This window comes from Elephas maximus, chromosome 12, assembly GCF_024166365.1.
Source record: "Elephas maximus indicus isolate mEleMax1 chromosome 12, mEleMax1 primary haplotype, whole genome shotgun sequence".
Lineage (NCBI taxonomy): Eukaryota > Metazoa > Chordata > Mammalia > Proboscidea > Elephantidae > Elephas > Elephas maximus.
In genome coordinates, this window is record NC_064830.1 from 90,286,994 (window position 1) to 90,306,332 (window position 19,339).

At 47.7% G+C, this 19,339-nt stretch overlaps 1 protein-coding gene across 4 annotated transcripts; it reads left to right on the forward strand.

Moving 5' to 3' along the window:
• Positions 1–1,325: 1,325 nt before the first annotated feature.
• Positions 1,326–17,234, forward strand: STX4 (syntaxin 4). 4 transcript variants are annotated; one of them, XR_007519690.1, is made up of 14 exons: positions 1,326–1,595; positions 1,783–1,884; positions 2,001–2,100; positions 2,238–2,312; positions 2,829–2,899; positions 4,366–4,474; positions 4,560–4,636; positions 4,876–5,013; positions 6,034–6,144; positions 6,225–6,321; positions 6,428–7,618; positions 8,504–8,699; positions 11,767–11,915; positions 16,328–16,520. XR_007519690.1 is itself a non-coding variant. In XM_049904526.1 (10 exons), the coding sequence occupies exons 1-10, from the start codon at positions 1,566–1,568 to the stop codon at positions 6,306–6,308; spliced, it is 897 nt and encodes a 298-aa protein (XP_049760483.1). In that variant the 5' UTR covers positions 1,326–1,565; the 3' UTR covers positions 6,309–6,421. The 4 variants fall into 4 exon arrangements, 1 of the variants encoding a protein (XP_049760483.1); XR_007519691.1 differs by having other exon boundaries at positions 1,326–1,461; positions 11,767–17,234; XR_007519689.1 differs by having other exon boundaries at positions 11,767–17,228.
• The last annotated feature ends 2,105 nt before the right edge of the window (positions 17,235–19,339 follow it).

The following is a 19,339-nucleotide window of genomic DNA, read 5'->3' on the forward strand; positions in this document are numbered from 1 at the left end:
CCTGGCTATCCTCAGAGCCACTGAGTAGCATTAGGCACTCCTCCAATAGAATGTAAGTTCCACCAGTGCAGGGATTTTTGTCTGTTAGTGCTTGATGTATCCCCAGCCCCTGGAGCAGTGTCTGGAACATAGTATATGCCCAGTAAATATTTGTTAAATGAATGAATGTCTACAAGGCCAGGGTTGGTAAAGTGTCATGACAGAGAGCCTGAAGCCTAAAGGAGAAAAGACCAAGAACAACGAGCTAAATCTTCAGATACGTAGAAGGCTAAAATTCTGTCAACAAATATTTATTGAGGGCCCATTCTGTTCTGGGTACTGAACCAGACTATGGGGATTCAGTTAAGGACAAGCCAGTCATGCCCCCTCCCTCCCCCCGGCCTCAAGAACTCACAGTCCACTGTAATGTTGAATGTGGGCATTTTCCTGTGGACTCCAGAGTAGAACCAGGTGGAAGGCGGGGGTGGGGGTGTAAGTGGCAGGGAAGGGAACGGTTCGATATAACGCAGACACTTTCCTCAGCCTGAGCTGCCCCGAAATGGCCTTGCTGCTTGGAAGGTGATGAGTGCAGCGGGACTGCAGTGTTCAAGCAGGGCGGCTGACCGCCCACCTGTCAGAGGCTGTGCCAGGAGTATGCGGGAGAGAAGATTCTGCTTTGGGTGAGGTCACTTTCCACCCCCAGATTCTCTGCCTACAAAGCCCTGCAATTCTCTAACGCTAAAAACTCAGATCTTATTATTCTCTGACTTTCAAGGTCCCATGATACTGACAGCTCCAAACTCTAAGTCAGCCTCTGCCCACGCCCCTGAACCCAAAAGAAATAAGAGAAATTCAGCAAGGGTCCTACCACCCACTGCCTCAAAAGGCCTCTCTGGTGGTACTCAGCGTCGCCCCCCAACTCTTGGGGGCTGTAGGGGTGTAGCTCGGTCGCGGGAGAGCCGGGGACATCGTGGGGAGGAGGGTGTCCCAGAAAAGGAGTTCATAGAGCCGGTACACGTGACACTGAAAACATCAAGTTCTGCGGTCCGCGGGGCTGAGATGGGGCCGGTCACATGACGCAGGGGGCCACCATGGGGTGATGTGAGACGAGGGGCCTCTCATATGACGTCCAAATGACGCATTCCCACCCCTTTTGGCAACTAGATTTCCGTTGGAAGATGAGACTGTTCCCGTAAAGGGACCGGGTTCTCACATCCTTGAAGTTTTGCTTCCGTTCGGGGCGCCACAGCTTCCGACTTCCTCCTCTCCCTGGGGCAAGGGAGAGACGCGTCCTTGTGCGCATGCCCCGAATCTTCCCAGCGGGGGCGGGGCTGAGGCTACGGGAGCTGGTAGGGGGGGAAGAAGAGGGAATACCAACCTGTGGAATCGGGGGGGTATCCGAGGCTGGCTCCTTCCCATTGGCTGTGGACCGTGCAAGGGACAGAGCCTCTGGCGGCTCGTGGAGGTGTTGGGGTCCGCAGGGTGAGGGAGGGGAGCGTCAGAGTGTGAGTGGGGAAGGGAGTTCCAAACTTAGATCCTTGAGGCCCTCGGGGCTCAGGCGCGGGGGAGAGGGAGCTCGGGCCGTCATGCGGGACAGGACCCACGAGCTGAGGCAGGTGAGGAGTCGGTGCAGCAGGGTTGGGAGCGGACAAACGGGGTGGATTTGGCTGGAATGCGGGACTTCTGGTCCTCGGGGCAGGGAAGGGTGGCTGATGGCAGGGAAGGAAAGACCCGGAAGCCCGTCGGTTCCGTGGGGCGAGAGCAGTAGCAAGAAAGTAGTGCCAATGACCCCGGCTCTGGCAGGGAGATGACAGCTCGGACGATGAAGACAAGGAGCGGGTCGCGCTTATGATGCACCCGGGCACGGCCTGGCTGGGGGACCCGGACGATGAGTTCTTCCAGCAGGTAAGGGGCTGCGGTCTTGGCCTAGATTTGCGAGGGGACGGGGCTGGAGAAAATGAAGAGCAGTGCGGCCTGGAGTACCCCGTGTCTCCTTTAGCTTTCGCTGTCACCCTCCCCAGGTCAGGACAATTCGGCAAACTATTGTCGAGCTGGAGAATAAAGTCCGGGAGTTGGAGAAGCAGCAGGTTACCATCCTGGCCACGCCCCTTCCCGAGGACAGTGAGTGAAACCCCGGGTGCAGAGCGCATGCTCAGTCCTAGGGGTTGTGGGGGTTGTAGTTCCATGCAGGTGGTGGCCGGGGTGGTTGGTTGAGGTAGGAACTGTTGTTTTGGGAGTTATGGTCATCTCTTGTTCAGGCATGAAGCAGGACCTGCAGAACCTGCGCGAGGAGATCAAACAGCTGGGGAGGGAAATCCGCACACAGCTGAAGGGTGAGCTCCTAGAACTTCAGATATATCCTTTCTTCTGATCCTACCTACCTGCTGGTACATCTGGGGAGTGTGGAATGTGTGGCCCAGAGAGGCTGGTGGTATATCCAGGTCACACAGTAGGCCTCTAAAACCTTGGTCTTCCAGTGTCCAGTCCAGCACACTTTCCACAGCAAACGCCTGATTTTTTCCTGTACTTTTATTTACAATGAAACCATTGACTCCTACAATTCCTCCTGCCCAGTGTGCATTCTTTGTGCAAGCAGATGGGGGTTTTATTAGGAGACCTCTGCATACCTGTGGGAATTGACTGATGCATTGTAAACCAAAAATACACTTTCTACTCTTAGAGGCTTAGAATTAATCATTTTACGCTAAATTGTATTTCCCTTAAAAAGTCTGTGGATGCAAACACCTTCCTGTTGTGTGGCTGGGGGTTGGCCCTCGCTCTGTGTCCTCATCCTCAGTCTTCAGAAGCCACAGGTCAACCCCTGCCCTTACCCTGGTGTCTTCCCACAGCAATAGAGCCCCAGAAGGAGGAAGCTGATGATAATTATAACTCAGTCAACATGAGGATGAGAAAAACCCAGGTAGGTTTCTTGTTCTGAGAACTAGGACATTCCAGCAAGTGTTTCATAGATCATTAGATGGCAGAAGTGAAAACAAAGGGCCCTTAGAGATCAAGTCCAACCTGATAATTTTCCAAATGAGGAAACTGAGGCTCAGAGAGAGAAAGGGTTCACCCAAGGTCAAGAACCCAGGTCTTCTGATTCCCAATCCATTTTAACAGTTGCTGAGTCCCCAGATATGTCCTAGGCTCAGCTGTGGGAGATATACTTTCCTGAGGTGGGGAGTTACAGGTTGAGTAGGACTTGATGACTAATGGTGCTCTGCCCAAGGAAGGAGAGGGAGAAGTCAAATGACTAGGGGTTTCCAGCCCACATGACAAGGACAAACTTGAATTTGGGAAGTCAGGAAGAGGAACTGCCCTGAGGGAAAGGTCACTGAATCAACATCTTAGTTAGGAGCTTCGAGGTGATCTGATGGGCCCCTTCTGGGTGTCCAGTGAGGACTGGTTGGGGTTGTTGGAGGTCATGGTTACAGTAGGTGAGCCCAGAGCTCAGCAAAGACCTCAGATCAAAGAAGGAGAGGTTTGGGCATCTTGAGAGCAGATGTGCCTCTGAAGAAGGAATGCAAGGAATGAACGCATTTCAGACATTGGGGGAAGACAAGGCAGGACAAAGAAGCCTCACAGAAGTCCAGAGAGGGTATTTCAGCAGGAGCCATGGTGGATATTTTTGTGAGAGGCAGAGGGCCTAGACAGACCTGTAAATCTGTACGTCAGGCTGACTGCCAGGAGTCCTGGCACACCTGTAGGCTCTAAGGAGAGAGGCCAGCAGTCAGCAAACATTCAACAACTATTTATTGAGTGCCTACTGACTTTTCTTGTTGTTTGGGTTGCAAAACAGTGAACCAAACAAAGATCCCCACTCTCATAGAGCTTACATTCTGGTGGGAACAGACAATCACCACAGTAAACATTAAATTATTTTAGAACATTGTAAGTATTAAAGAAAAAAAACAAAATAGAGCAGGAGAAGGATTGAAAGTGCTGGGAGAAGGTAGGGTTGCAATTTAAAGGTGGAGAAGGCCTCATTCAGAAGACGACATTTGAACAAATACTTAAAAGTCTTTGTGGGGAATCAGCATTCTAGGCAAGGAACAGGCCTAAGGTGCAAGTGTGCTTTGCTCAGGGAGGAATAAGGATGCCACTGTGGCTGCAGGGAGCGAGTGAGGGGACAGCAGTGGTAGGTGGTGAGGTCATTGAGGCAGTGGGGGAGGGGCAGATCATGTAGGGCCTTGTAGGTCCTGGTAAGAGCTCTAGCTTTTCCTCTTAGAGAAATGGGAGAACCTTTTCAAGCCGTCATAAGGTAGTTAAGGCACAGACACCTCACGATAGCTCATGCTGTTTGCTCACTGTACCCTCGGGGATGCTGAGGCCCAAACCAGGCAGGGATCCTCCCCAAGGTACCCAACCTATGTTCTCCACCTATAGCATGGAGTCCTGTCTCAGCAATTCGTGGAGCTCATCAACAAGTGCAACTCGATGCAGTCTGAATACCGGGAGAAGAACGTGGAGCGGATTCGAAGGCAGCTGAAGATCAGTGCGTGTGGTCCCCAGCCCCAGCGTGGAGCGGGAGGGATGGGAGTACCGTGACCCCACACACAGCCTGGCCTCTTCCTTCACAGCCAATGCTGGGATGGTGTCTGACGAGGAGCTGGAACAGATGCTGGACAGTGGGCAGAGCGAGGTGTTCGTGTCCAATGTGAGTGGCCACAGCCAGCCTCCCTCTGCTGGGCCTCCCATCCTGCCTGAACCCAGGACCTTTTTGTTTAAGGGAATACTGAGGCACAGACGGGAATTCACTGGCTTGCCCAGAGTCACTCATCAGGGCCCTGGCCCCAGTTCAAGGCCATATTGCTGCTCCCAGAGCTCAACAGGAACTTCTGACCTGCTGCTGGTCTCCCTGTGACCTACCTTCCCCACTTCTATCCACCCTCCCAGATACTGAAGGATACACAGGTGACCCGGCAGGCCCTAAATGAGATTTCAGCCCGGCACAGCGAAATCCAGCAGCTTGAACGCAGTATCCGTGAGCTTCACGAGATCTTCACTTTTCTGGCTACTGAGGTGGAGATGCAGGTGGGCACTCCAGGCAGCTAGCTGGGCTTGGCCCCATCCAAGTTGGCTCCACCTCCAGAAGTGAGACCATTCTCCATCAGAACCTCCAGCCAAGACTGTTGGCATTCCTCATCCTTAGCCTCTCCCAGGAGGTTTTGGTCTCTTACAGGTTTGGCCATGCCCCCAGGATGAGCCTTCCCTAGACATGAGGCCACACACCAGTCAGAGCCCCCAGCCAGGGGCTTCCATCCTTAGCTGTGCCCCCAAAATTGTGTGCACCTCCACAATACTTGGCTACACCTATCCAGATGATCATTCCTCCACACATGGTGACCTGTATCCCCCTTCCCCGCCCCAACAACTCCCAACTTGAACTTGCCTCAGGTATAACCCCAGCCCTGGCTCCTCTTCCACCCACAGAGTTCACTCTTATACCCTCAAGAGTTCCTGTCAAAGTTGCCCCTTAGAAGGTCTGCTTCTTAAAATCTGTACACAGTTGGGGGCATGGAGTTCTTCCCCTAGCCCTGGTTATATGGGATGAGATGAGCTTCCAGTCCTGTCCTGGAGCAACTGACCTCAGGTAGTGCTATAGCCTATGTCCTTTTGCAGCGAGGCGTCAAGGGGAAGTGATTTCATTCAATAGTAGTACCAGGACCTTGAAGGCTGGCAGTGCCATGAGGAGGCAGGGCTGGGGAAGGGCTTCACAGCAGCTGGGAGACAAGCCTGGAAGAATGAGTGGATTCAGACAGATTTGTAAGGGAACAAAGGTTCCCCCTCTGTGAAGAGGTTTGAGCCATCAGTGCAAACGAGGTTGTGTGGGGAGCAGGAGAGAAGGGACCATGTGATAGAAGGGTGCTTGGAAGCCACCCTCAGGAGTCTGAACTTTTGCCAGGTCTGTTCCTGCCTCCATTCTTTGTTAGCGCAGTTTCTTCTACCAGGAATATCCTCAGCCATTGGGTCTGGAGTGGGCAGACAGAGGGGCTACTGGGCCCCCCAGCCCCAGCCAACCCGACCCCCCTGAGCTGCCCCTCCTCTGAGCAGGGGGAGATGATCAACCGGATTGAGAAGAACATCCTGAGCTCAGCGGACTACGTGGAACGTGGGCAGGAGCACGTCAAGATAGCCCTGGAGAACCAGAAGAAGGCACGGAAGGTGAGCTTCTCCCCAAAGTGACCTGAATGCCCCTTGGACCCCTCCTGAATGAACTTCCCTGAGCCCCTCCTCTTCTACAGAAGAAAATCTTGATTACCATCTGCGTGTCCATTACTGTCCTCATCCTGGCTGTCATCATTGGCATTGCCATAGCGGTTGGATAGCGTCATGCATTTGGTGAGATACTGGGGGCCTGACCCCCCGCCTGCCCCATCCCTGGCCTTCCTCCTTTTCCCCCCTTTCCTCCTCCCCTCAGACCCTCTTCTCCCTCCTTCCCTTGCAGACACCGGGAGCACCAGGAACTTGGGGCCTGGCCTTCTCTCCCAGCAGCAGAGGGACTGGGCAGAGCCTCCAGCCAGACTGCCTTCCCTGAACTGGCCTCTGTGCAGAGGAGCAGATGGTTTTTCTGGAGTTGGCAGCTGCCCATTCATGAGGGCCTCCCCCCTCAGGCTACAATGCCTGGGGAGGTCCTGTAGCATCTTCTTTGGCTGGGACACATGGTTTTGTAAGAAATTAAAAAAGAAAAAAAAAAAAAGAGTTTGGAGACTCCCCTGTGCATGTGTGTTCCTGGAAGGGCTGGCCCAGGGTCTCCAGGAGTCCAGCCTCCCCATCCCTTGACCATCCTTGGAAGAATGGGTGGATTCAGATCCAGCCCAGGCAGACTCAGATCAGACTGCCTCCACCCTGTGACCACAGCAGGCTGGCACTGCTGTTCTCTCCCACATCAGGTTGTCCCAGCTCAGTATTGTCCATGGGGAAAGACCACTATGAATACCTATCCCTGAAACAAGACTGGGCCAGGCCAGGCTGGGACACAACGAGATGGGGTGGGGGAGGGGAGGAGATGGTGTGGCATCAGTTGGGTACTCCTGAGGCCAAGAGGAAGAGGAACCAGAAAAGTAACCGAGGCCGTTACTTTGGATAGAGTCGTCAGGGAATGTCTCCTATCAGAGGAGGTGGCATTTTGAGTGGAACGTTAAATGAGGAGCCAATTTTAAGAAGCAGGGGAAGAGGGTGCCAGGCAGAGGGACCAGCAGGCCAGGCCCTGTGACCAGAAAAAAGCATTGCGTTTTATAAGAGTTAAACTTAGTGGCCCCCGGTCTGGACACCTGGTTTCTAAGGAGTTATGTGGCTGAAGCAGGGAGAGGAGGCAGAAGAGCCTGAGTCCTGGTTTCTCCGAGGCATCTGAGCTCCAGGCCCAAACTCTAAATTTCTAAGGGCAAGCGGCTTCTTGAAGCTTAGTTTCTGGAAAGGGATGTGGTTCCTGGTCCCGGATACTCAGTTTCTAAGGATAAACTGGGTCGTGGCTCAGGCTTGGCTGTAGTGCGGCAGCGCCTGACTCTCCTCCTCCCATCACCAAGGTCTAGGGTCCCGGTGCCAGCCGCCCAGTCCCATCCCACTTTCAATCCCACAGGCTCCTGCTGCCACTGCTGCTCCTGACTGCCCAGCCTTGGCCATGTAGTGCGCGCCACACGTGAGTGCCGGGGGTGACGTCTCTGGTCACTAGCGTGCCCTCGGACCCCTGCCCTGGACCTTGGGATGCGGGAGGGATCAGGGGACGGAACTGGTCCCAAGGACGGGACCAAATCAAGTCCCTGCCTGCTCTTTCCTTAATCCACGGTTGGTAGGCCACCTGCTGCGCCTCCCGGTGGCCCTAGCCTGGTGGTTGAACGGCGCCGGCGCCAGGTCCGAGCTTGCGAGTGTGGCGTGGGGTTTACTCGGAGTGGCTGAGACGGTGGCCATCGGAACTGGAAAACGATTGGGCAATGGACCTGGATGTTGTCCTCTAAGGACATCGAGATTGGTCCGTAGGCGGGCCTGAGAATGCCCCTGCTTTATTAAAAGCCAATTGGACCTAGGAAGCTGATGTGGGCTGGGCCTCAGGGAAGGCGTACCCACAGACGCACCCAAAAGTGATTGGATCACAGAGCACAGGGGGCGTGGCCAAACCTTCAAAGGAGGTGGGCAGGGCACTGGGAAGGGAAGAGTCAGGGACTTTACCCGAGAAGGCGCGGCCAGGGGCCAGGTCCTACTCCCCAGCCGCTGAATTCACATGGGAGTCGGGAAGGATACTTGTGCTTTCGGCCTGCGTAAGATCACGTGTCCTGTGTCCAGATGAAGCCCTAGGTACCTACAGGAAAGGTCTCCCCACCCCCAGGAGTGTGCAAGCACAATCTGGATGCCCACCCGACAGGGAAGCTGCAGGGCAGGGGAACCCCTCCTCACTAGAAGACTGATTGGGGCCCCGGAGCCTCTGGGCTTCACTGATTCTGGTCCCTTCCTCCGGCAGCCTGCATCTCTTGTGGAATCTTGTCCCGTCTGGCACCTTTGTCCAACTCCCTTACCTCTCTGCCCGCAGAGTAAAAAGCAGGACCACGGCACCAACTGGGATCTGGTAGAGACTTTCGGCACCCGGCACCCACTGTGCCCCATCTACGCAGCTGGGTACCCCTGTGCAGCCGTGCCTTCTGCCTGGCCCTCCTCTGGACAGTACTACTGCTGAAAGACTGCACATCTGTCCCACACAACAAGCTGTCTAGAACCTCCTGGCAGAGGTGGGTAGATGTCAGGTGAGAAGGCCTCAGATGCCAAGTTCACTAGTTTGAACTGTCCGTGTGGGCAATGGGAATCCATAGGTTATGGATTGAATTGTGTCCTCCCAAAATATGTTTTGGGATCCTAACCCCTATACCTGTGGATGTAATCCCATTTGGGAACAGGGTTTTCTTTGTTATGTTAACAAGGCCATATCAATGTAGAGTGTATCTTAAGCCAATCACTTTTGAGATATAAAAGAGCAGATCAGGCACAGAAGCAAGTAAGGACAAACAGGGAAAGATAGATGCCAGTGGAGATCTACAAGGAATGCCAAGAACACCAGAGAAGCTGACATCGTTTCCTCCCAGAGTGGACAGAGAGAGCCATTCCCTACAGCTCATGCCCTGAATTTGGACTTCTAGCCTCCTAAACTGTGAGAAAATAGATTTCTTTTTGCTAAAGCCACCCACCTGTCATATTTCTGTTATAGCAGCCCTAAGAAACTAAGACACTTGAGCAAGTGAGTAACAAGTTTGGAGCAGGTCTGACACAGGCAAGTGGACAAGTGGATCCATGCACTGGAGATTTCACAGGCTCCCCTGTGTATACTGTTTTTTTTGTGTGGGAAACTGACCTGAACGAGGGGCAAGGGCCAGATTTTGCACTGAAATCCTGGCTTGGCTGCTCTCAGCCCAACATTCAGGGAGTAGGGTCTTGGATAGTGTGACTTTTCCAAATCCACCTTGTATCACAACCTTTCATCTGCAGCTCTCTTCACTTAATTGTCTCACTCATTCAATATTTCATGGTTCAAATTCCTAAGAAAGGGAATCTGATTGGTCCAATCAACTCTCCAGGTCAGGCTACATTGACCTGCCTGTGAATTGTCTGCTTTCGAGTCAAGGCTTAGGCAAGGTATATGTGAGGCATTTCATGGTACAAAATGCTGCAGCAGAGTGTGTATATCTGAGGAAGGGAGGAGTGAACAAACTCAGTAATCGAAATTTCTGGTACATCCCACTGTAGGTTGTATTCTTGTTCCAAATGTTTACTGTCCTTCCCTGCTGGTTCTCTCACTAGAGGATTATGCATTCATGCCCCACTCACAACAAGCTTGGCTATATGACTTCATTTGGCCAATGGACTGTGAGTAGAATTGTCAAGCACCTCTTCCAAATAGAAGCTTTAAGTGCCATGAGTAGTCTTCCAGCCTTGCTTTTCTTTTTCCTCTGCCATGAGCCTGGACATTTCCAGATCAAGACTTCTCCTTCAGCCTGGAACCCAGAATGAAGATGATGAGAATTTGAGCTCTAGCCCACCTGCAAAATGATACATAAGTGAGATAAAAGCCTCTTTTGCTGTGAGCCACTAATATTTGAGGGTTGTTCCCACATCATTATGTAGTCTAAATGAACTGTTTCAGAATTAATGCCCAGAAGTGGGGTGCTATACAATAAAAACTAAACCTAAACTTTGTGGCCAGGCAATGGATGATGAAGAAATTATCATTGGAAGTTGGAAAGACGGTGACCCATGTTACACAGTGGTGAAGCATTTGGTTAAACTGTAAGCTGGTGATAACTAAGAAGATAAATAATGTCCAAATGAGCTTGGGACTTTAGAGTAAAAAAAAAAAAAGATTGGGAAAGCAAATGTTAGTAGCATGCATTCGTTGCTTTGGATGCATTTGGCAAGTTACCATAAGAGAAGTGACTTAGAAACTAATTTGCCAGTTTTTAAGCAAGAATGGGAGAGAATATAGACACTTTAGGCAAGTGATCCACATTGTCAACCAGTAAAAAATATAATTGAGAAGGCCTTTAAACAACAAACATCTTTGTGACAAGGGCCATATCAAGTGTGTGTCTGTTGTGTCTTTGTTAAAAAAAACACCCTGAATTGATCTAAGTGGTCCTCATTAAGTCTTTTCAGTTAGTGTGGTGTAATGGATTGCTTTTATATGGCCTTTCTCACCACGGTTTTGTAGCTCCCACCAAATGATTGGAGGGTTACGCAAATGAGGTGTTTGTGGCCTACCACAGGGATTGGATAGCTTGCTAATAATGTCAGTAAGGTGTATCACACCCTTGTGGGGGTGGAACCATGCAAATAAGGTATATGGAACCTGTCTTAGTCATCTAGTGCTGCTATAACAGAAATACCGCAAGTGGACGGCTTTAACAAAGAGAAGTTTATTCTCTCACAGTTGAGTAGACTGCAAGTCCAAATTCAGGGTGTCAGCTCCAGTGGAAGACTTTCTCTCTCTGTTGGCTCTGGAGGAATGTCCTTGTGATGCATCAGTCTTCCCATGGTCTGGGAGCATCTCAGCGCAGGAACCTCAGGTCCAAAGGACGTGCTCTGCTCCCAGCACTGCTTTCTTGATGGTATGAGGTCCCCAGCTCTCTGCTTTCTTCCCTTTCCTTTTACCTCTTGAGAGATAAAATGAGGTACAGGCCACACCCCAGGGAAACTCCCTTTACATTGGATCGAGGATGTGACCTGGTAAGGGTGTTAAAATCCTACTCTAATCCTGTTTAACCAAAAATTGCAATAATAAAATGGAGAATACTGGGAGTCATGACCTAACCAAATTAAATGCACACATTTTGGGGTGGGGGACATAATTCAGTCCATGACAGAACCCCAGTGAGGGGATTGGTCAGTTTTCCCGTTCTGCTAGGCTTAAAATGAGCCATTCCAGAAGCAGGAAGGGAGGATCTCAACACCACCAAGAAAGAAAGGAGTGGAGCACATCCTTTGGACCGGGGTCTCTGTGCTGAGAAGTTCCTGGAACCAGGAGACTGAGCCAGCTGTAACACCAAAGATGACGAGAAGCTACAGCACAGAAATGGCAGCAGGAGACAGTGCAGTGGTCTTCCTGGTCCATGGAGCAAGAAAGCTGAGTGCCTTCAAAAGGAAGGTTGCTGGCAGAGTAGGTTACCGCTGGGCACTTGGTAGAGCTAGGTTTGCCAACTCCTGGAGGTAGAGCTGAGCGCCTTCGGGCCAAGGCTTACTGGCAGGGTAGGGTGCCTCTGGGTACTTTTTGGCAGAGCTAAAAGACCTTTGTAACACTTTTCCGAGCAGGGCAGAGGCCGAGGGCCAGGGGCCAAGGGCCAGAGAGAGACCTACCTGTGGACACAGCTGAGAAGAGTCTGTCCTGATCGAAGAACTGTATCCTGAGCGTTCCGGAGCCTGAACTGTAGCTTATTACTTCCCTAATAAGCCCCATAATCGTGAGTATTGTTTGTGAGTCCTCTGTGGCCATTGCACCAGATTATCAAACCCAGGAGAGAAGTAGAGAGTGCCATGGGTGGGTTGGTATCAAAGCTGGTAAAAAGGTTGGAGGGTGGAGGCATGTCTGACCTCCACCTTATAGGAATCAGCTTTGGGCTGTTGATCTTAATTCTCTTTCTTCCTTGTGAAGTTAGAGGTGGTTAGACACCCCTGCAGTGCCACTTTTACAGTTAGTCAAGTCAATTTAGAGAAAAAAGATTGAGTATTGTTCTAATGGAGTTAGTAGGCTCAATTTGCCTACAATTAGGTCTAAAGAAAGAGGCTAGTCTGAAAAGAATGGTGGGTATGGCTATTGGCCCGTGGAACTGATTGGAATCAAATAGATAAGAAGCTAAGTTTTTGTTTGTTTTAAGAGAATTGTACTGAAAACAAACAAACAAAAACCACCAGCTTGGGTTTTTCAAAGAGTGTGAGTGTTCCAGATTTAAAATGACCGTTGGCCCTCAAATTGCTACAGACAGAAAGGAGGCTTAGAAAGTTGTTCCACTCCTGAGGAAGGCATAGCCTCTAATATCCTCTTAAAAGGTGGTTGGCCATCTTTGTTGTCAGTGCTGCTATAACAGAAATACCACAAATAGGTGACTTTAACAAACAGAAATTTATTTTCTCACAGTTTAGGAGGCTAGAAGTTTGAATCCAGGGTGCCAGCTCTAGGGGAAGGCTTTCTCTCTCTGTTGGCTCTGGAGGAACGTGTCTGTTTGAGCTTCTGCTCCTGGGTGATCTTCATGTGGCTTGGCATCTCTCTTTCCCCATCTTTGCTTGCTAGCTTGCCTTGAATATCTTTTATATCTCAAAAGAGATTGACTCAAAATATACCCTATACTAATCCTGTCTCATTAACATAACAAAGACAACCTGTTCCCAAATGGGATTATAACCACTGGCATAGAGGTGAGGATTTACAACACATATTTTGGGGAGACACAATTCAATCCATAACAGGGGCCAAGGAGAATAATAGAAAAGGAAGGGCCACTCTAAGAGCAGAACCAAGGACAGGGAGAATGACCTATTCCCTGGAAACAGAACTGAGGTCTAATCTAGAAACAGTCTCATTCCCAGGAGTAAAGTAAGGGGCCCTCTCACCATTTGCCCAGCAGGATGTTAGAATTACTATGGACCAGTGACTGCTCAGTGTCCCTCATTCTTCCTTCTGAATAGAGTGTTTACTGCTGTTTTCCTGTCACTGTTCTACTTTATATATTGGGTGTGTGGAGGGTCACTACGAGTCAGAGCTGACTCAGTGGCAATGGGTTTGGTTTTTTTTGTTTTGGCGGGGTATAAAGGGGTGCATCTTTTGTTGTTGTTCATAACTGTCTAGGTCAAGAGACACCATATCTGGATGTGATGTAGATATCACAGATCCTGGACTTGAACCTGATGCCATAATTAGATGGGTCGTTTAGGTTGTCTCTCTCGGGGAGGGGATGCATTTATTTTGCATGTAGAAGGAAGAAAAGGAAATGCAGTATTTGTGACAAAAAAGGACAGACTGGGGAAGATTCTATAATTGTTTAAAAACATTTGCTGGCCCTCCTTATGAGGCCCATCATATGGGAGGATTATAGATCAACATACCACTGACATCAAGTGTGGGCATATGGCTTGCTTTAGCCAATGGATTTACCACTTCCAATTAGAAGCTTTAAAAGCCATTGTGGGGCCTGCCACCTTTCTTCTCTTCTCTCTCTGCCTCAAGATGGGCAAGACTGAGGTTGTTCCTTCAGAGTGGATGCTTGAATGAATCCTGAAATGAAGAGACATAGAGCAGAGCCTCAGTTGTCCCATGGAGAACATTGAATATGAATGAGAAGTAAACATCTGTTATTGTGAATCACTGAGATTTTTGTGTTGTTGTTATTGCAGCATAACTGGGTCCTAGCTGACAGATGAAAGTTCCTTCCATACTGCAGAGTCTGCTTATTCAGTTCTCCTTTCCCATTACTATGACAATTGGCGTACTATAATGAGTTGTGGTGACGTTATGAGGTCTGAGCCTGCAATGAACTCTGCTCACTGCCATGATTGAATTTTGTCCCCCCCAAATTATCTGTCAACTTGGCTAGGTTATAACTCCCAGTATGGTATGATTGTCTACCACTTTGTCATCTGATTTCCCTATGTGTTGTAAATCCTATCACTATGATGTTAATGAGATGAATTAGCGGCAGTTATATTGATGAGATCAACAAGATTAAATAGTCTCTTAAGCCAATCTCTTTTGAGATATAAAAGATAGAAGTGAGCAGAGAGACAGGGCGACCTCATACCACCAAGAAAGCAGTGCCAGGAGCAGGGTGCATCCTTTGGACTCAGGGTCTCTGTGCCTCAGAAGCCCCTTGACCAGGGGAAGATTGATGACAAGGACTCTCCTCCAGAAAGTCTTCCCCTGGAGCTGATGCCCTGAATTTGGACTTGTAGCCTACTAGACTGTGAGAGAATAAATTTCTCTTTGTTAAAGCCATACACTTGTGGTATTTCTGTTACAGCAGCATTAGATGACTAAGACACCTACTACTCAGAGATGTTTACCCTCAGATCCTATCTAGTGAGCCTTCTTCATTCTTGCTAGCTTTTGACAACTGGTGACAGCTGTTCATGAGAACTAGAAAAACATCCAGGAGAGATGGGGCCCAATTTAACATCAACTTGGTGCCTAGTAAATGTCAATCTCACATACATCCTAAGACCACAATGGCACCATTACAACAGAGCTGCTCAAATGGAAACAAGAGGCAGGAAGGTAAAGCCCAAACTCACCATAATTCCATAGATGCCCACCCTTCCAAGTAGCTGCAACATAATGGATGGTGAGTGAAAATTCTGTATTGGTTTGTGAATGAGTACAGTTGTATGAAACAGAGACCCAAACTAACCATGGCTTAAACAAGATGGAAGTTTATCACTTTCTTATATAAAAGTCCAAGATAATGTGGTAGGTCTTTGCATGAAGTCATCAAAACCCAGGTTCTTTTTATATTGTTGTTGTTCCATCCCTAGGGAGTTGCCCTCACCACAGGGTCCAAGCTGGTCCACCCCCACTGCCACAGTCAACCCTGGTGAAGGCAGAAAAGTGAAAGGGTTGGATGGCATGCCCTTTCTCCTAAACTGCATGACCCAGAAATTGTACATTCGTTTCTGCTCTAATCCAGCTAACCAGAAAGTGTCACATGGCCACATTCAGTTAAAAGAGAGACTGAGAAATATAGTCTTTAGTCTGGGCAGCTGTTTGCCCAGCTAAACATTGTATTACTCTTGAAGAAGGAGAGAAGGAATATTAGGGGGCCACCAGCAGTTGCTCCCAGAAACTGAATGTTAACCCATCCTCAGCTGTATTAGTTTCTTATTACTGCTATAACAAATTACCACAAACTTAGTGGCTTCAAACTGTAATGTGGAGAGGAGAAGTAAACAAATATCTACGATATTCCAAATCATGACATGTATTATAAAGAAAATAAAGCAGATGATGTGACAAAGAATGACTGGGGAGTGGAAGATGGCTGTTCTGATAGGTGGTCAGAAATGGCCTCTTAGGGAAGGTGACTAACATGGAGGGTGGAACTGATAACCCAGAGGGCTAAACTAAGAGCTCAGAGGGCAGAACAGAGCCACAGAGGATTATTTCCTTCTGAAAACCTAAGGGGATTTGCCCACATGGATTTTGAAATTGCTTTGGAGTGGCCATTCCATTTAACCTCCCATTTTCCCCCTTTTTGAACCAGATGTGTATAACTATTATCCTATGCCTGTTTGACCATTGTATGCTGGGAGTAGGTAACTTGTTGCTTTGGTTTCACAGGTTCGCAGATAAGAGAGGAATTGTGCCCTAGGATGATTTAGATGATGGGATAATTTAGATGATGAGATTTGAGACTTTTGAACTGATGAGCTTTTTCTGAACTTTGATTTGATCCTGTAATGGGATGAGACCTTTAGGGATCTTGAGGGGGTAGCAAATGTATTTCACCTGTGGGATAGATGTGACTCCTTGAGGGCTAGAAGGCAAACTGAATAATGGTCCCCCAAGATTCCATGCCCTAATCCCTATGAATATACTATCATACACGACAAAGGGGATTTTTTAGATTTTAATTGAGGTTACTAATCAGTTGACCTTAAAATAGGCAGATTATCCTGGATTATTCAGGTGGGCCCAATGTAATCATACGAGCTCTTAAAAGCACAGAAGCTTCTCCAGCTAGCAGCAGAAAAGGAAGGCAGAAGGAGAATTCAGAGAGCTTAAAATCAGGAGTACTCAATGTGTCATTGCTAGTTTTGAAGATGAAGGGGCTACAAGCCAAGGAATGTAGATGGCCTATAGAAGCTGAGAATAACCTCTGGTTTACAGCCAGCAAGGAAACGGGCACCTCAGTCCTAAACCACATGAAACTGAATTCTGCCAATGATGTGAATGAGCCTGGTAGAAGATTCTATTCCATAGCCTCTAGTTAAGAGCCCAGGCTGGCCAACACCTTGCCTTCAACTTTGTAAGACTGTAAGCAGAGTACCCAGTTGAGTGCTCCTGGACTTCTGAGCTACAGAGCTGAGGTAATAAATGGATGTTTTTTTAAGTTGCTAAGTTTGTTGTAATTTGTCACGCAGCAATAGAAAACTAATGCAATGACATTTGAGCTAAGACCTGAATGATAAGAAAGAGCATCAGTGACACATCTAGGGCAGTGGGTTCCAGCCCAAAGGAAGAGCAAATGCAAAAGCTCTGAGGCTGGGAAGGATTCGGGAGTGTTGGAGAAACAAACAGAAGGCTAGTATGGCCAGAGCCTGCTGAGTGAAGCAGTAGGAGAAGGACATGAGGTCAGAGCTTGGGCAGGGGCTGAAAGGAGGGCAAGCTCCAGTGGGAAGGATTTCTGTTGAGAATGGGGTATAAGTAAGTCATCGAGAACTGATCTCTGAATCTCTACTGCTGAGTCTAGAATGACTGCTCCACCTACCAAGCCTGTTGTTAGGACCACTGCCTCAGCCCTGGTCCTAGAAAATTCCCCTGTGAGGAGCCCCAATTAATTTGGCTGGGGAGGGAATGATGACTGCAGCCCACAGCATAGACTGAGGGGTCATGTCAGCTATTTTCCCAGCAGTGGAGCCTGAGATTTTACATTTCCCAGATGCATTTACTACCTGGGACTACCTGAGACAGACCTATAGGGAGTTGAGGAGGTAAGGGAAGTGGGGCAGAAAAAAGGCAAAGGTCAGAAGTCAGACCGTCTGGGTGTTATCAGAAAACTAGAAAAATTAGTAAAATATTTTGTTGTTAGGTGCTGTCGAGTCGGTTCCATCTCATAGTGACCCTATGCACAACAGAACGAAACACTGCCAGGTCCTGTGCCATCTTTACAATTGTTGTTATGCTTGACCCCATTCTTGCAGCCACTGTGTCAGTCCATCTCATTGAGGGTCTTCCTCTTTTTCCCTGACCCTCTACATTACCAAGCATGATGTCCTTCTCCAGGGACTGATCCCTTCTGATAACAAGTCCAAATTATGTGAGACGTAGTCTCCCCATCCTTGCTTCTAAGGAACATTCTGGTTGTACTTCTTCCAAGACATATTTTTCATTCTTTTGGCAGTCAGTGGTATAGTCAATATTCTTTGCCAACACCACAGTTCAAAGGTATCAATTCTTCTTCGGTTTTCCTTACTCATTGTTCAGCTTTCGCATGGTAAGATATACAAGCGGGCAGTTCATTTAATAAGATACAAAAATTGCTCTTAATTCCTACTAAGAGAGAATGCAACTATTGGATTATCAAGTATTTAAACTCTTGACAATGCACTCTGATGACTGGGCTCTAATGTAAGCAGATATGCTACATCATTGCTACTGGGAATACAAACTGATACAAAGAAATCACAAGGAAAGAACACCACAGGTCAATATTTCTTATGAATATAGATGCCAAAGTCCTCAACAAAATACTAGCAAACCACATCTAGTAATAAATAAAAAGAATTATATAGCATGATCATGTGGAATTTATCCCATGAATGCAAGATTGGTTTAATATCCAAAAATCAATTAATATCATACAGCATATTAATAAAGAACAAAAACCATATGATCATCTCAACAGACGCAGAAAGCGCATTTGACAAAATCTAATATGCTTTCATAATAAAAACACCCAAGAAACTAGGAATAAAAGGGAATTTCCTCAACTTGATACTTATCAAAGGGTATCTATGAAAAACGCACAGCTAACGTCACACTTAATTGTGAAAGAGAGCTTTTTCCGTAAAATCAGGAACAAGACAAGGATTTCTGCTCTTACCACTTCTATTTAACATTGTACTGAAGGTTCTAGACAGGGTAATTAAGCAAGAAGAAGAAATGAAAGACATCTAGATTGGAAAGGAAGAAATAAACTATATTGGCAGATGACATGATCTTGTATATAGAAAATCCTACGGAATCTACAAAAAAAAAAAAAACTATCAAAGCTAATAAATGAGTTCAGCAAGGTTGCAGAATATGAGATCAATGTACAAAAATCTATTGTATTTCTAATCACTAACAATAATCCAAAAATGAAATAAAGAACAAAATTCCATTTACAATAGCAACAAAAAGAATGAAATAGTTAGATATAAATTTAACAAAAAATGTGTAAGACTTATACACTGAAACTATAAAACATGGATGAAAGAAATTAAAGAAGATCTAAATAAATGAAGATCTAATATTGTTAAGATGGGTATATTCCACAAATTGACCTACAAATTCAATAAAATCCCTACCAAAATCCCAGCTGGCTTTTTTTGCATAAATTGAGAAGCTGGTCCCAAAATTCATATGGGAATGGAAAGTGTCTTAGTCATCTAGTGCTGCCATAACAGAAATACCACAAGTGAATGGCTTTAACAAAGAGAAATTTATTTCCTCACAGTCTAGTAGGCTAGAAGTCCAAATTCAGGGCATCAGCTCCAAGGGAAAGCTTTCTCTTCCTGTTGGCTCTGGAGTTAGGTCCTTGTCAGCAATCTTCCCGTGGTCGAGGAGCTTCTTCCTGCAGGAACCCGAGGTCCAAAGGACATGCCTGCTCCAGGTGCTTCTTTCCTGGTGGTATGAGGTTCCCAATTCTCTGCTTGCTTCCCTTTCATCTCTTGTAAAATAAAAGGTGGTGCAGGCCACATCCCAGGGAAACTCCCTTTACACTGGATAAGGGATGTGACCTTAGTGAGGGTGTTACAATCCCACCCTAATCCTTTTTAACATAAAATTATAATCACAAAATGGAAGACAACCATAGAATACTGGGAATCATGGCCCAGCCAAACAGATACACTTTTGGAGGGACATAATTCAATCCATGACAGAAGGGATCCACAATAACCAAAATAATCTTGAAAT

Excerpts from the sequence above, each read along its gene's own strand:
- STX4 (XM_049904526.1), top strand. The coding sequence starts at position 1,566 with ATGCGGGACAGGACCCACGAGCTGAGGCAG. Across the intron at positions 1,885-2,000 it reads ACGATGAGTTCTTCCAGCAG|GTCAGGACAATTCGGCAAAC; the intron begins GTAAGGGGCTGC and ends CACCCTCCCCAG. Across the intron at positions 4,637-4,875 it reads GCGAGGTGTTCGTGTCCAAT|ATACTGAAGGATACACAGGT; the intron begins GTGAGTGGCCAC and ends CCACCCTCCCAG.